General features: G+C 37.7%; 1 protein-coding gene across 4 annotated transcripts in view; it reads right to left on the bottom strand.

Moving 5' to 3' along the window:
* Positions 1 to 18,219, bottom strand: part of KMT2E (lysine methyltransferase 2E (inactive)) — a 117,068-nt gene that overhangs the window by 82,073 nt on the left and 16,776 nt on the right. For 3 of the 4 annotated variants that reach the window (XM_034766232.1, XM_034766258.1, XM_034766248.1), the window contains exons 2-4: positions 13,753 to 13,937; positions 2,536 to 2,650; positions 1,676 to 1,905 (exon numbers count right to left, since the gene is read on the bottom strand). In XM_034766232.1, coding sequence (XP_034622123.1) covers positions 1,676 to 1,905; positions 2,536 to 2,650; positions 13,753 to 13,823 — 416 coding nt within the window. In that variant the 5' untranslated portion in view covers positions 13,824 to 13,937. Of the gene's footprint in view, positions 1 to 1,675; positions 1,906 to 2,535; positions 2,651 to 13,752; positions 13,938 to 16,434; positions 16,580 to 18,219 lie in introns of all 4 variants that reach the window. The other variant, XM_034766242.1, reaches the window with a different exon arrangement.

Below are 18,219 nucleotides of genomic sequence, written 5' to 3'. Positions count from 1 at the left end.
CTAACTAACACTATACAAAGGGTACTAATTAACTATATACAACTAGAAAAGTCAATAAATAGAGGGATGTGGGATGAAAACCACACGGAACTCTGACTCCAGCCACGGGTGGTAAGAAGGAACGGAGGGGGGGGAGGGGGCAGGCAGCAATTCCTCATATAGCCAGGGGAGGGGGTATGGCCACAATGAGCAAGTGCTTCCCCTCTATGGGTACTGCTAGGCAAAGTTATCCGGCTCCACTGCACCGAGCATGCACACATCTAAGTGGAATACACGGCTGCATCAACTCAAAGAAGCAGCATATTTCCAACGTTATTTTCAATATGGCTTGTGCTATCCCTAAAGCAACACACAAATTGCTTTTTCTTAACTATCGCTCTACCCAACCCCTGATCCCACTACCTGACTACTTATTTTACATTCCACTGATCCCTCTGCATTTCCATTCCAATAATTGTTTCTTGATTCTCACTGCTCCCTCAGCCACATTTCTCCTCTAAAAATGCTCCTCCTTCAGCACTTTAAAAATATAAGAAGAGTAAGCGTTATTAGAACCGTCAGAGGGTAAGACATTGCACTGAAACTGAGTGAATGTTGCAGCAGAAAACAGTTTTTAGTAAATTCATTAGTGCATCTCAGCAGGTCTTGATAGCAATGTCCTCATAACACAACATGTTTTTTTAAATTGTTCTTAAAACATTTCCTTGTGAAGTGTTACACATAATATTCACCGCTAATAGAAATGTTTATTTTATCAACCTAAATACTGTACAATAAAACTAGTGTGCTAATATTTTGCATTACCCAGAACATGAAAGTATGCCTTCCAAAGGACTAGACCGGGGTGGGGGGGGGTTGTCTCAAGAAATATTTTGGTGGCCTCAGAGAGCGGACCCCCACTCTTGCTGATGGCTGCTTTGACAATTTTTCCTAACTACTTCATTAATTTTAGAAAAAACAAATAAATATGCACATATACATGTCCAAATTGTAATTTAAGTAGATTTTTATTGCAGACTCTATAACAAAAATAATATATAGCTGTCTCTATTCTTTACTGGACCTAAATAGAAAAAAAAAAAAAAAAAAAAAAAAACCCACTATGCTTTGCATGTTCTTGTCTTCCGTTGTTGTTTCTTTTGCTTTTTTGGTTGTTTTTTTGTTTTGCTTTTTTTAAAGACTTGCTAGCTAGTAAATCCATTTCTGTGAAAAGTGGTATTTGTATGTTTGTTTGCCCCACCCCCATCACTGCCCAGGAGGCTGTGGCTGCACGAAAAGCCCCTGGTGGCCGCATGCAGCCACGGTGGCCGCATTTGAGAAATGCTGGACTAGACTGAATTTAATGGATAATGTAAATGGCCTGCAAAAAGCCCCACTACTGACAGAAGAGTAGACTCCTAAATATTTACAATGGAGCAACCAGACACAAAATAGCAGATTGGAACAAAGTTTGAAACTCTTTCCCTCCTTGAACTTCTATTTTGCCGGTAAAGACAGTTATATGGCCTATAATGGACTTGGACGAGCCTTTGTTTTGATGGCGGTTCCCCTACCCTAAATTGAACATAATCTAAAGTAACTAGTTATTTCAAAACTGCTTACTACTACAGTTTGATTAAAAAATAAAAACCATGTACATCTGTATTAACATCTTAATTCATATAAAATATTTTACCTGCATTTGTCACAACAGATCATGTATCCATCATCATGGGTAAAACCACAAATACACCTGGTAATATCAGTTCCATAGCTTCCATCCTCTGATGTGCTGATGGTAGTAGCACTGGAAGTTTCATCAAAATTGGGAGTGGTAAATATGCCTACTTCATTCTTGCTGATCAGAACTGATGGAGGAGGAGATGCTGGAGGCGTTGGAGGAGGACGAGCACCATAGTTATGGTCCTGGAGGATTTTTTGAAAAACCCAGAGTTATCTTGACATGGATCTACACAGTGACCAATATTCATTTTCAAACTCCTCAGAAGGATTCCTACACCCACTTTTGTTTGGAAGTCAGGTTTCTAAATTCATAGCCAGAATGAAAACATTCTAAAACAGAAGCCCAAAATTATGCTCCTAAATTCACATTTAAACACCTACATAATACCCTACACTTCAAAAAAGCTGCGATTCCAGCAGCTCCCATCAAATTTTTTAAACTAAGACCAGTTATGCAGGTGCCTAGATACCTAAATCCACATTTAACTTTACACAAACAAGAAAAGGGAGATAAAGCAGCTTGAAAAATAAGTGTCTGTTTACGTACCAATATCAAATCATTCTGGAAGCACTAGTTGCAAACGCTAGATTTTACTACTACTCCATCAGCAGCAGTATTGAACATTGCCTATACAGGCTCTATATACATCCACGCAGAAGCTCATTTGACCAAAGCAAATGTTTATTCAATAGAAAAGAACAAAACTGGAATGGAAAGTTTAAGATTCTGAGCATTACAAACAGCAAAAGAGCATTAAACAGAACTCTAAAAACTGTGCTTGTCTTTTTGTATACTCAAAGTTTTATACTTACCGCATAAGGCAAACCAATGTAACTGTGAGAGTGATGAGAACTGCTGGTATATAACTGGTGTGGATAACTATTTGATTTTTCGACTACCACAGGGCTAGCTTCTACAGATTCTGGTCTGAAAAGCAAGATGTACACCATTATATACAATATTTCATATTTATTTGCTTTTACTTGTATTTTATCATTTTATAAATTATAAGTATTTAGATTTTGTTCCTGTTAGAAGGTAAAAAAAAACACATTTTCATAAGAAGTGGCCTCAAAGGAAGCATAAAATACGTATCACCAAGAAAGAAGTTTCTAGAACATCAGATATACAGCTCAAATGGATCTTTGCATGTGAGATCTTGTTATAGGCATTAGCCCCAAGTAAATTCTGCAGCAGTTCAGACACCCTGAGCTTAAAACTTGGTTTATCATTAGGTAAGTCTGTGCAATACCACATACAGTAACTCCTCTCTTAACATTGTAGTATGTTCCTGAAAAATGCGACTAAGTGAAACGATGTTAAGTGAATCCAATTTCCCCATAAGGATGAATGTAATGGGGGGGGGTTAGGTTCCAGGGGGAAAAAAATTTGCCATACAGTACAGTACAATAGTTGGGAGGTGCCCCCACCTTAGCCCATACAGGCACAGCCCACTGGCACTGGAGACAATGAGGCAGGCAAGGAGGCTGAAGGTGCTGTAGGCTAGGAGAAGCACATTGCGCAGCAACAGCGGCAGCTTCCCCTACTCTGCAAGCACCAGGGACGGGGGGCTCAACTCCAAGTGTGATTTGGCCTTCCTGATTTCACTCCTGCATGCCTGAGCAATATTTTTATAGTTCTCCCTGGTCATTTGTCCAGTCTGCCACTTCTTGTAAACTGCTTTTTTGTGTTTAAGATTTAGTTGGGGATTGGTCCTGCTTTGAGCAGGGGGTTGGACTAGATGAGCTCCTGAGGTCCCTTCCAACCCTGATATTCTATGATTCTATGGATTCAGGGCACTTAAAACTAGTTTAGGGGGTTGTGTTTTTGTTTTGTTTTAAACACACATTCATATGGTGCATATTTTTTTCTCTGGTTTAAACTGTAATTACAAATTATCAACAAAAAAGAATAGTGTATATACGCACACACTATTTGCCCTGTGCCATGAAAAGAAGAGTTCTACAAAGTTAGTTTTGGTAGAGGAACAGAATATTTTTCACAGAATAATGGACTCTTGCTACTAAATAAATGCTGAGAATTGAAAAAATGTGTTAAGGAAGAATACAAACATTTCCTAGGCGGAAGATATTTACTCTCTGACATACCTTCTATTATAATAACTTTCTAGTCACTCACTGCCTTTTCATTTTGGAAAGGGAGCGATGAAAGAGGCTGTTCAGTAAAGAAACCAGAGGGGGGCAGCAGTGGTCCTCAACCTTTTCCATACAATGTAACAGATACATTTAGGGGCATCCCTCCCCCATCTGGGGAATTGTAATCTCCCATCCTCCCTAGGTTTATGAACCCATGTTCTAGAAAGAAAACAAATTTGAAAAGGTATGTCAGATTCTCCACTACCCTCATAATGCCATGTTGACGGTACAATGTTTTCTGATTGGGGTCCTACTGCAATGGAAATAATACTAATCTTGAAGATCTGTATACTCAAAGTTCTGACGCACAAGGAGTAGATATTTGCCCAGTACAGTCCAGCTAAGTTTCCAGAATTCTAGTCACTTTCATATCCTTCTCTCCCAATTCAAGAGACTGCTGTCCATCCTTTAAGGCAGGGGTTGGCAACCTTTCAGAAGTGGTGTGCTGAGTCTTCATTTATTCACTCTGATTTAAGGTTTTGCGTGCCAGTAACACATTTGAACATTTTTAGAAGGTCTCTTTCTATAAATCTATGCTATATAACTAAACTATTGCTGTATGTAAAGTAAATAAGGTTTTTTAAATGTTTAAAAAGCTTCATTTAAAATTAAATTAAAATGCAGAGGCCCCTGAACCGGTGGCCAGGACCCCAGGCAGTGTGAGTGCCACTGAAAATCAGCTTGCCATAGGTTGCCTACCCCTGCTTTAAGGTTTCCTAGCAGAATATTTTTAATACTTATTGAAAGTGAAAGGAAGTAGCATGTCTATCCTGTTTTCCACTAAATAGTGCATTTTTCCCAGGGATTATTTGGATCTTGTTTGTTTTCCCTAGTAACCGGAGAACTATTTGGTCTAACAGGCAATCTGAATACCAAAACTCCCTGAAAAAAAGATTTTAATATGCAGTCTACATTTCAGTAATGCTAACGTTCATTACAGAAGCTTTTCTTAGTTAGATACCATTATTGTGAGCCACAAAAATAAAAATGTCAAGTTCTTAAATGTGAGATAATTCAAAAGTCCTTAAGAGCATAATCACCAAAATTTCCTGCTCTACCTTACAATATATACCCTGAAGGTGGCAGTCTGTGCATTCCACACAATCAAACTGGAATCCAAAGAGTAACTGGGCTTCGCAAGGGATTTGAAGTGCTCTTTTTAAATTCAGATAATAAATCCCACTTTCTGTAAGTGTTGGCTACTTATTGTAGTTCTTTGGGGATAATTGGTGGACTTGGCTCCCATAATTTGACTGTCCTGATAACAAGCATCCATATAATCACATAAAACAGTGGAAAGAAGCAACTACCAAAATAAAAACATGAAAGTTAAAAACCAAAGAAAACAAAGAAATCCAAGCGTTATTGATACCTATTTTAATACTAGTAACCCAGGTTCAGGCTGTGACTATTCCTATGGATTTAAGTTGGATAACTCAGATTTAAAGTTCAGTGTGTATATAAAGTGACTGGAGGATAAGGGACTAAGTTTCACATGGGACAGAACAAGAGAGGGTGATGTAGTAGGGAGTGGATGCAATGTGCAAAGTCAAAGAATCACATCAATTAAGTGAGGAAGGAGTATGTACTTTGTGAAGGTTCAGTTAATTTTTTTAAAAAATACTGGATTTCAAGGACTCTTATTGTGGGTGTCTTGCAAAAATTTGAGATTACAAGAGGAAAAGGGTCAAAAGAATATATGATTTGGCATTCCTCATTTGTGTTCTTGATATCAAAGATATGCACTTGAGGCACTGTATTTAGAAATCTTTTGAACAGGCCCCATTCTGTAGCTTCACAGTACCATACATCTGTCCTGACCCACCAAGGCAATACTTAAAAAAAAAAAAAATAACCAGCACACTTCTGGTGTTTATAAACAAAGAAATCATCTTATTTTTACTGTTTACTTCCCTAGTACTTAGGGACATTCAAACTTCCAACTTGAAATTTCTTGTAATGTTGTTTGTCTATACACCCGCATAGCATGACACACAATGTCACAGGGTGGTTGGCCCTTTAAGGAGAGTTGGGCTCAGCCTCACCTGTTTCTCATAAGCAACCTCCCAACTGAGATGGTCAAGTGGTTATAAAAGCCACCAAGTAGCTCAGCCGGAAAGGAGAGCTAGATAAAGCAAATGGTCTCCTGGGGAAGGCCCTGAAGCAAGGGGAAATGATGCAAGGAAAAGGGGCTTGCAGAAGGTTGGGTTTGTATGTGAAACCCTATGTTGAACTGATTTATTGTATTTGCTGAATAAACTGTACCCTGAAGGAAGGGCTTGAAAAGATTGTGACCTTCCTGTAATGTTCAAACAGGCCAGCAGCCTACACAGACTATAACAACAATCAAACAAACCAAAAAACTCCAACAAATTAGCACTCAATATTATGGCCTAATCACAGGTTTTTCAATGATTTGAGTGGGATTCTGACCAAATTATTCTTCTCCATGATGTACACAAAACACCTTGGGTGAGGTCATATACATGTAAGTGGTCTACAGGGGAGTCGCATCTTACGCAGGGGTTAGGTTCTGAAGTCAGCGCGTAAGGCAAAAATCGCGTATAGTCAAACGCTCATTGAGTGGAATGGCGGGCGGAATCACCAGTACTACAGGTACAGTATTTAAATTGCTATTTTTCTCTTTTTTGTTTTGCCCAATGTGTATCGTTAAAATCGTGTAAGTTAAATGCGCCTATGATGCGACTCCACTGTATCAGTTGACAGACTGCTAAGTGGTTAGAAACTGTTAAACATTCAGAAGTGTTCAGGCTAGAAAACATTGTCACCAAAACCCAATCTTCCAATGGGTTAAAGGATTTTCTACTATTAGAAAACAGAACTAGATTTTCTCAGCTACACTAAAAAAAATTTAAGCCACATTTAAAAATCTCCGTTCTGGTTTTGGGTCAGACAACTTGCATATCTAGAACTAGATCACTTGAGAATTAACACAATTATTATACAGCCTTAAACTACCCCATTCTATCAGCAGATGGCCCTAGTGAAATTAAATAAATAATGCTGAATAAGAAATAAACCAACATACCACAAGGCTGTTAAAGTTATCAGTCAAGATTTCCATAAACTATGTTTTATGGGCTTATGGCTACAATATGAATCGTGGTTAAAAAGTTTTAACTAAAGATAATTGTTTTCTTCTAAGAGGTTTGAAAAGGGGGTTGAACGGACAGTTTCTTTCAACAATTGTTTTGACTATTCATTATAAAAAGTTAATCTGAGTGGTTCTCACCGTTAACACCAAAAATAAAAGTTTAGATGAAAGCTGGAGGCTCAACAGGTTTTTTTAAATTGTGGATGTCAAAATACTGTGACACTCATTAAGATAGATTTTCAAAGGAGCCTAGGGTAATTAGGATCTCAATTCTTTTAGGCTCCTTTGAAAGTCCCAGCCTAAAGTTTTTAAGGTCATTTACCATAGCCTTCTAAACTCCAAAGCAGCATTTACTTATTAAAGGGAAAAAGGGAGGAAATTATTTGAAAACCACTTGTTCCTAGTGTGCCTCACCAGCTTTGCAAATTTTCTGGACAAACAAGTTTTTATTATAGTATGTACAACAATTTGACTGTTTTTTGCACTACAATTCATATGAACATTGGTTGGCTAAAATTCAACCCAGATAAGAAAATATGATGTATAACAATGTATTGTGTTTCACACAAAATGTATTGCAAGACTTTAGTTAAAAAATACAAGACAGCTGGTACAGGATGGGCAAAACTAGGTAGAGAACATTGCCTGATCTTTGGCAATTGTTTACTGATTTCTGACATGGTTTGCAAGGTAGGTATACTACTTTTTATCATGACCTGCACTTGAAAGACCAGATTTCCACAGTAGTTATGAATGAGTTTAAAATAAAAAATAAAGTCACCTAAAGCGTCATAAAGTTCCCTTTTCTTCTAGATGTAGAACTTGCTACAGTGACCCATGTACTGTGATCATTAGGCTAAACTATAGTAAAGCCTTTTATTTGGGATTAACTCTGAAAGTCATCTACGGACTGTGGAACATTGCAGTGACTTCCCAGGCACTTGACCATGAATATTCAACACTGATGCTTGGAACTACATTGACTTCCTGTAAGTCAGCAAGACCATTTCAGGCCCTTAATGAGGCCACTCTATTCAAGGCAATGTCTACTGCTCTCTGTCATTCACAGCAAGAAAAATTAGGCTAGAGTCTTACTATCCCAAGATCCTTTTCCACTAAAGGCACATACACCTCTACCCTGATATAATGCTGTCCTCGGGAGCCAAAAAAACTTACTGTGTTATAGGTGAAACCGCATTATATCGAACTTGCTTTGATCCGCCGGCGTGCGTAGTCCTGCCCTCCCAGAGCACTGCTTTACCACGTTATATCCGAATTCATGTTATATCGGGTCGCGTTATATTGGGGTAGAGGTGTACTTTAAAAATTCTCTTCTCCTGAATACTCACTTTCAGTCCATCTAGTGGTCTTCATATCAAATTGAAAACTGTTTTTATATGGTTTACAATGTCTATTGTACTCCGGATATTAAAGCATGTTGTCTTGTATTTGCACAATTTTGTGTGTCAGATTTTGTAGAGGCACCCAGAGGAACTCAGGTATATACCCATAGTACAGATAATGCCTTTTGTTATATAGATCCTCCATTAGTATGGTCTAACGAGGTAGTACCTTTACAGTGATTAACTAATTCCGAGTACAGGAGGACATGCAGTTTATTTCACCATCAACTGTGATTCCCTCTTAATTTAAAAAACAAAAACAAAAAACACAACCCTAACATTTAATAGGTTCAAAGTGAATAGTATAATAATTATATTCAACTTTATGCATACTGTTCTAGTAACTAACTACAATAGTGTTCTTTTTACAGGCCTCAGCCCTCTATTTGGAAGAGTAGGAGAAAGGATGATTAAATTTCCAGATCTCCTTTTTCAATGAAGATTATTCTCTTACATAGTCAAGTTTGCCACCCCCCCGTTTTCCCACGTGCTTCGGCATATTAGGAAGCAGAAACAAGCCTGTCAAGTTACAGGGAACTGGTTTGACTCCTTTCACTTAGGAATAAGCCCAAGGTATATTCAGTGAGGATCTCTCTTTGTTATTGATGCAATCAATATCTGAAGTGTCAGTCTCTAGAAAAATCTGTGTTTGAAAAAAAGGTGGTGGTTATGTCAATCTAAAATTTCCCAGTGGTCCTTATTACAGTATTAGAACAGTCAACAGTTAAACCCGTTGTTGTATACCAACTATCACATATTCAGTTTTTCCCCTTGATTGTAAGTTGACATAATACAAATTAGTTATGATGCGCACAAGGTTTCACCCAGTATGATCAAAGAAAACTAAATAAAATTGCTTCATATTTCTATATATTCTATAGCTTATTCTTTCTTGGCTACTCATTTTCCGTCTGTTGAACCCTATTTAAGAGCTCAGCAATTGCAAGTCAGAGCTAATCAGTTTTTACATTTGCTTCCTTCAATAAGGGGCATACGTACTGCCCTTATAGGATGGAAATCCACTAGAAAATGTTACCTGCCTCATGCTTCTCAGCAGTCCTCTTTGGACAGTGATGGGGAGGACTGTTCCTACATTTTATTTTAAAAACTGATAATTTTGTACATGATCCTGGACAAATCCACAAACTAAATTAATTTTTAAGTTAAAATTCAAGAACGGCAAATTTTAAGTTATTTCAGATGCCCCACAAAGCACCCAGCAAATCAGAGTTTAAAATCTTGTCACTGACCCTCAGAAGCCGTTGCAGTCATGATAGCAGTTAAGTTCATGAACACATGCAGTCTCATCAGCCTAACTAAAAACAGACACCTAATGCCCCTAGAGTTTGCAGACCACAAACACAAAAACCAACCAAGCAAAAACACATATAGACAGCTGTTTTCTTTGGCTCTTTCCTTTTTTAAAACCAGGAAAACCTAGCACTCTTTTTCCAGGCTTTGGCTATTGGAAACCTCTCTGTTTTGAACTCTGGCTGAAGCAAGTCTTGGATTCTCTGTTGTCACTAAAACATCGGTATAGAATCCTTTGGTTTTCCCGACAAACAGTGGCATATCAACCAGCCTACAATACTGACTGCATAAGCTTGTGCATCTCTTGCCACTTATTCTCTTCACATGGTCTTAAGTATAAAAGTATAGATTATGAAACATAAGGAGATACCCTTCAAGAAAGACACACTAACAGATTTCTTCTTAGGCCCCATCTGTAAAAGCTTTCTAGGTGAAAGCTAGAAAACTTATTTCACTCTTCATAGAAATTACGACCAACGCTCGTGTTTAAGGGAAAATTCCCCCCTTGACTCAACAGGTTTTAATATTAAAGGACGCATGCGAGCCATTTTTCAAGTTTACAATGGCAATTCATCCATCTTGATGAAACCTAACTCCACTGCCTTTATTTAATATCTTATTACTTTCGAAGTTCTTCAGGAGACCTGAAGCATGAAAGAAAATATGTAAAAACAAATTCTAGTCAATTTTTCCAACACCTAAACCATGCAAATATGTTCTTAAACTGTGCAAAACCATGAAAGCTGTATGGTTTCAACAGGACAAAATTAAAACTGTGTGTGTAGGAGGGTGGGGGCAAGACTCCTAAGGAAAGAGATTAAGAACATTTAATCTATATTCATTGTGACTGACAGTCTATTGGCAAGTTTCAAAATGCAAGTTCTTTCAAAAGACTAGAAAGATAAACAACAAGTTATAATTTACAAGTTATAACTTATAAATTTGTAAGTTACAAATTTGACTTTCCTATTGGATTCTAAATATAATTTACATATGATCTAATATTTTTCAAAAATAGGTGACTAAAGTTCGGCTCTGAAATAAACAGTCGGATGATCGAAAATGCTGAATAACTAGCATCTCCCATTGACTTCATTTTTTAAAAATAATCATGGCTAAGATTTATAAGCACATATATTATACTGTGCATTACAGAGACCTTCTCTCTCTATACAGGCAAGATTTTATTTTTTTGGGTTACTTTTCTCACCTCCTGCCAAAACCAAAACCTGTTGCATTGCTACATACTCGACTAATGCAAAAAAAAAAAAAGAGGAAACAAAAATTAACAAAGGTTATTCTTAGACATGCTGAGATTATTGGGATGGTGCTGATACTACTACTTTATGTTAATTAAAAAAAAATCAGTCATTTGTACTCCATGGAAAATATTTTGTACTGTATTTCATCCCAAAAGAATCCACAAACAACATGGATATGCAGCTACCTTTGGTGTGGAGAGTGGCAACCAGGTGGTCAGCATACCACACAACAACAGGGACATCTTTTTAATCAGACTGGCGAGAATACAAGTTAGATGTCTTCAAGTCAGCAGGGCCTGATGAAACACACCCTAGAATACTCAAGGAGCTGACTGTGGAGATATCTGAGCCATTAGCGATTATCTTCGAAAAGTTATGGAAGATGGGAGAGATTCCAGAGGACTGGAAAAGGGTCAAATATAGTGTCTATCTATAAAAAGGGGGGAAAGGACAACCCAGGGAATTACAGACCAATCAGCTTAACTTTAGTACCCCGAAAGAGAATACAGCAAATAATTAAGCAATCAATTTGCAAGCATCTAGAAGATAAGGTAATAAAGTGACAGTCAGCATGAACTTGTCAAGAACAAATCCTGTCAAAATCAACCTAATAGCTTTCTTTGACAGAGTAACAAGCCTTGTGGATAAGGGGAGAAGTAGTGGATGTGATATATCTTGACTTTAGTAAGGCTTTTCATACGGTCTCACATGACTGTCTCAAACAAACTAGGGAAATACAACCTAGCTGGAACTACTATAAGGCGGACGCATAACTGTATGGAAAAATGTTCCCAGAGAGTAATCATCAGTTGTTCACAGTCAAGTTGGAAGGGCATATTGAGAGGGGTCCAACAAGGATCAGTTCTAGGTCTGGTTCTGTTCAATATCTTCATCAATAATTTAGATACTGGCATACAGAGTATACTTCTAAAGTTTGCAGACGATACCAAGGTGGGAGGGGTGGCAAGTGCTTTGGAGGATAGGATTATAATTCAAAATGATCTGGACAAACTGAAGAAATGGTCTCAAGTAAATAGGATGAAATTCAGTAAGGACAAATGCAAAGTACTCTATTTAGGAAGGAACAATTAGCTGCACACATACAAAATGGGAAATGACGGCCTAGGAAGTACTGTGGAAAGGGATCTGGGGGTCATACTGGATCACAAGCTAAATATGAGTCAACAGTGTAACACTGTTGCAAAAAAGGCAAACACCATTCTGGGGTGTATTAGCAGGAGAGTTGCAAGCAAACACAAGAAGTAATTCTTCCATTCTACTCCATGCTGATTAGTCCTTAACTGAAGTAGTGTGTCCAGTTCTGGGCGCCACATTTCAGGAAAGATGTGAACTAATCGGAAAAAGTCCAGAGGAGAGCAACAAAAATTATTAAAGGTCAAGAAAACATGACCTATGAGGGAAGATTGAAAAAACTGGGTTTGTTTAGTATGGAGAAGAAAAGACTAAGAAGGGACATGATAACTTTTTTTCAAGTACATACAAGGTTGTTACAAGGAGGAAATTGTAAACAAAAAATTGTCTCCTTAACTTCTGAGGATAAGACAAGAAGCAATGGGCTTAAATTGCAGCAAGGGGAGCTTAGGTTGGACATTAGGAAAAACTTTCTGTCAGAGTGGTTAAGCACTGGAATAACTTGCCTAGGGAGGTTGAGGAATCTCCATCATTGGAGATTTTTAAGAGCAGGTTAGACGAACACCTGTTAGGGACAGTCAAGATCAGGGGTTCTCAAACTGGGGTTGGGACCCTTCAGGGGGTCGCGAGGTTGTTATACGGGGTGGGAGTCATGAGCTGTCAGCCTCCACCCCAAACCCCGCTTTGCCTCCAGCATTTATAATGGTGTTAAATATATTAAAACATGTTTTTAATTTATAAAGGGGGTCGCACTCAGAGGCTTGCTATGTGAAAGGGGTCACCAGTACAAAAGTTTGAGAACCGCTGCTCTAGATAATACTTAGTCCTGCCATCAGTGCAGGGGACTGGACTAGATGACCTCTCGAGGTCCCTTCCAATCCCATGAATCATAGGACTCTTAAGAGGAGTGCAATGAGGTTTTTGATGTCTACAAAAGACAGACTGGGCCAGACTTTAGGTATCATCTGATTGACACCCAATAAAGCAAATGGATTTTTGAGCAGTTTATCTACCTCAGAAAGATGAAGGGCCGAGCTGAACCTGTGATTCCTAGGCGTCTGTCTAGTTATTTCACATATATGCCTAAACCTTTAAGCTAGCCACTTCAGCTATAAAAAGCAAAAACAATGGATTACCAAATAGAAAGACTAAAATATTGGGAGAGAAATAAATGTAATCGGATGCATTATAACAAAATTAAAAATATTAACTATGAAAATGTATTTTTTAAAACACCCTTCCAGATTATCAGTATTTCATGTACGTAATTCCATGCACCAAAGGATACATTTGTGACTCAAAATACAACCAACTAGGTTTTGATGCATACTTTAAGGAAGCCAAAATGATCAACATGAGAAAAAAATTTGAAGCAGTAAAGCATATTTTATTTAAAACTATCCCCTTTGATAAACTGAACTGCTGACAAATACTGCTTCTTTCTTAAAAAAAAAAAAAAAAGAAAAAAAAAAGTACTGACATGAAGAAAAAATAAAGCTAAAGTAGGTGAATAAAAATAGCTATTAAAATTCAAACAATTACGTAAAAATATTTTGGAAGTCTCTATTCGAAAATGCACATCACAAAAAGAAAAAATAACAAAGTTAGCAGTTATGTTAAAAATACTCACTCTGAGCCTGCAGCCATTTCCAAATAAGAAGTTTCTGCTGTGTCAACCCCAAACGGGATCACTATGCTCATGACGTTCGTTTCTGATAAATTCGATTACTATGGAGTCCTGTGCATTGGTATCCAAAACACTGGGGCATGCCAGCCACAGTGCTCATTGCAAACATCTAAGTGCATCCACAAACCCTGTTTAAAAATAAGAAAAAACAATGAAGACAAATCATTTTAAGCAGGCAGTTCCACACTGCGTTTTAAAATGGCACCCTGTGCTAAGACATCTTATAATAATTTCATTTTGTTATCAGCATGAGGACAAAAAATATTCAGATTATGGCAAACATTATAAAGCTTTAAAATTTGCTTTAGTTTAATATATTACCCTATCAGCATGGGCTTTTTAAAATAAACAAACAAACATCTTCAGTAGGACAGCTCTCATAACTTAAAATACTTCTGAAGGAAGCTTTTTTCCCATGCTTTCAATCAAAAAAATCTGAGGCAAAAATCTAAACATGAACACAGAGAGTATAGGATCAAACCTCAAAGTTTTAGAATTAAAAAGTAAAGGACTGCATACAAAACAGATTATATATATGAACAAAACTTTCACCACCCTGCTTGAATAACTGTTATTGTTAAAAATAAAATCATTCTGTTCATATATACAGTTATACATACCCCACAAACACTCAAAATTCTCACTTCAGTCATGATTGGCCATTATTAGAACAGACTGAGTACATCACCAGATAACCTAATATGGCCACAATTCTCATTTTACCCACTCAATTTTCAACCAATAACCAAACTAAGGAAGAAGAATGTTTATTATGTGATGGATAACTGATAGGTATCCTAACTCTTCCAAATTCTATGTGATAATTTAAAACTCAGAGAGATCCTTAAAAACAGGACAATGTTATTTTTAATTTTTTTCATTGAAGAGCTTTCATGTAGTCTGATTATAGACATAGTTATGTACATTTCAGATGGAATAATAAAATGTTAACATGTATTAAAATGACTGCTGGACCTTTAGGCTCAATGTTACTATTGTACTCTTGGTTTATAAGCAAATAATGCAAAACTGAAAAAAGTGAATCCACTCAATTTTAATGAGGAAGAAGGGAGGTAACTCATGCATGCTTAAGGAACAAAGATCAGTTTCTTCAGGTGATGAGTTAGACAAGAGTTTATGACTATTTAACAAAATGTCTCCTTGTTATTCAAGTACAACTCTGAATATTACATATTGTACAAATCTTCTTATGGGTTCTGATTAAAAAAATAAGTTTGCTATATTTTACTCTGGCAAGCATTGAAGAGTCAATATGGCTAACAAGAGTGAGTGAGAATCTATTTTGACTTATACATAACTCAACAAAGTCCGACCTCCATGACACTGCACTTCGAACCTTCTCTTCTTCCCCTCTGCAGGGGTGCCATAATAAAGTACAGAGTATAAGCAAAAAGAGGGGTGAACAGAATTATATCACTAATCTGTTCCTACTCCACAGAACTAAAGTAGTAAATTAAGATGTACTGAGTCAGCAGTAACTTATCCAGCAGTGATTAGCCAAGTGAGGTGAGATCTTAAACTCAAATTGATGGCACTTCTCCGTATATCTGTCTTTACTTTTAGCAATATACTTCAGCACAACTATCCATGTCTTCCTTACTTCCACACTGAACTACTGCAATTCACCTGTAGACCAGCCTCAAACATTCGACTGTGCAGAATGCAGATTGCTGAGCAGTGCTTCTGGATGAAGCATATAATTCCTGTGCCCAGTAAATTACATTTGCTTCCAGTTTGTTAAAGAGTGGTTTTAGCTGTTGGTTTTGACCCATAAAATCATAACGGTTTTGGGCTCTTGACTATTTTTAAAACCACTTTTCTCCTTATGGGATACCACAACAGTTAAGATCAACTGTGGTACTTAAGATAACTGCCCTTTGGTTTGAAGGGAGTGTACTAGTAACCAGGCATTTTCAACAGAATCCTAGCTTTAGAACAGAAATCTTAATTTATTGACAAGGATAGTTTCCAACGAATTTCCCTGACGTGGATTGGGAAGGACTTCACATTGATGTTGATTAAATTAGAATATTTTGTATTTTTAAAAGTGCACATGCTTAGCATTAGGAGGACACATTTAATAAACTAGAAGAAAAAGTCTAGAATGGATCACATTAAACTTCCTCATGAGATGAGTAAGGAGTCTGGATATTTTACCATTCCCAATTCTCTTGTTCTTGTTGGAGTAGATGTCTTTTTTAGACCATTAGACAAATTACCAAATATACTAACTGTAGAGAAGTCAGGTCACCTACTTCATGGAGATAATTCCCAGTATTTACAGAAGCATAGTAGGTTATGTTTTGTCAGATGCCATGGACACCAAACTGTATTTTATGCAGAGACAACATCTTCGGAACAGTAAGAATTTTTACTTTATTACAATGAATTTATTATTCCTGAGAGACCAAGAAAATGAAGTCCTCTAAGCCAAAGAAAAAGTATATCAAACTTTACAGTGATGGATGCACTGCAAATAGGTAAGATAGACAGATAACAGGCAGCAGCAGCACAAATTCTCACACTATCCTACTTTTATGCTAGAACATTAAACTGGAGGGACCACCTCTACAATTGAGTGAAGTTCAATTTCCACTTACTTACCTCCCTTCTGAGACTCTCAAAAAGGGTGCCAATTCATACCAAACTCGACTGAGACGATGATCCACTCATTTAAATTAGACAGCCATCAAACGGTAACACCATTGGGTTGGGTCTCTGCCAATCTCAGCTTGATCTGAACTAGCAGCTACAAAATGAAAGGCTTCACATTACCTATGCCCTGAACCAGTCAGCCCCCAGGCAGCAATACTGATAAATTAACACCAGAATGTAACTAGGAAAACCTATCCTGAAAAACAGTTTGGGACAGAGAGGTTCAGTGGTAACATTTTAGAGTTATTATAGTCTGGACGTGACTTTGCCTTGACTGTCATTTTCAGTGTTGTTGAGCCAGCCAGCCAAAAAATACACTGTAAAGATTTGGAAAGCCACATGTCAGCAGAGACTGAAACAAAAGAAAGGGTGCAAGGGACGTGGAGAAGAACTATGCCACCTGACTCGTGCTATTATGTCTATTTTCTTGCACAAAGCAACTAAGATTATCCAACAATAAGCTCATTGTGTACACAAGATATTTGGGGTGGACTAAGTGACCCAGGTCTGCACAATGGTTATAAGAGGAAGTATAAGATGTGACTGGCAAAACAGAGACTTAAGAAAATAAAAACTACTAACCAGAAAGTGTTCAATAAAGCAGGGAGATAACAGATTCGTTTTCTGAAGGTATACAAACCTACAGGATTTATTGCCAGTGTGTGTCACAAAGTCACAAATGTGATTACTAGCATGTTAATGTCTAATGACCTAGGCTGATTTTTGCTGTGATTGTGGCATTAATTCAAGAGGTGCCCAAATAGTGCAGAAAAGTAATTGGGAGGGTCGCAGGGGGAATATTCAGCACTGATGTAAACAGAAAAGGCAGTAGCACCATTAAGTTCAAAATTGATGTAATGGGGGGGGGGGGGGGGGGGGGGGGGGAGAAACAGGTCAGGGGCATTACACACACACACACACACACACACACACACCTTTTATAGGTAGGTCTTTCTCTGGCAAACTAGTCATTTAGATTCTTGGCCCAATTTCAACCACTTTCAATAAAACCAGAAAACTGATGAACTTCAATAAATTTCACTGATTATATAACAGCCAAAGAATATACAGATATACTTATCCACTTTGTATAACTGATCTAAAATTCTTAAGTTGTACTTTCCACAAAGAGAGATTCTTCAAGACCCCTTCATTATCATTATTTATCACTGCCATCTTAAAATTACAGGACATAGCAACCTTCCTTACTTCAGCAAAGAAAGCTGTAGTAGTATTTGAGGGTGGTACGTTCTTCAACTACTCTTCCAAAAATGTGGCATTCCACCACCAGGAGCTGAATGCACTGCCATTGCAACACCTGCATATCCCCAGCTAGCTCAGGAGCAAAACCTGTGTTACTTGTGAACAATACTCAAGGAATTCTTCATGTTGTACCGGCCACGGATGGACATTTCTGCCCTTACTCTGGGTAGGTACTCAGCATGGGGGAGGGAAGGGGGGAGGGGAATGTAGGCGCTCATCTATACCAGGCAACTAAACTGGTGCAGGTACGGTTGCATTTTGTAACATCACATCATGTCAAACACAGTCATTTCAGACTAATAAGGGAATCCTGGAGAAGCAGAAGGAGAAATTATTTACACTATGTCCAGAATTTGAAATGTCTTCATCTGCTACACTGTGATATTCCTGATATACCCACCTGATGATTCTTTATGCATCTCTCCAGAGTAGATGCTTGGACTACAGGAACTAACATACAGGACCAAGCCA

This window comes from Trachemys scripta, chromosome 1 (assembly GCF_013100865.1).
Source record: "Trachemys scripta elegans isolate TJP31775 chromosome 1, CAS_Tse_1.0, whole genome shotgun sequence".
NCBI lineage: Eukaryota > Metazoa > Chordata > Testudines > Emydidae > Trachemys > Trachemys scripta.
This window is presented reverse-complemented; position numbering and strand designations above follow the sequence as displayed.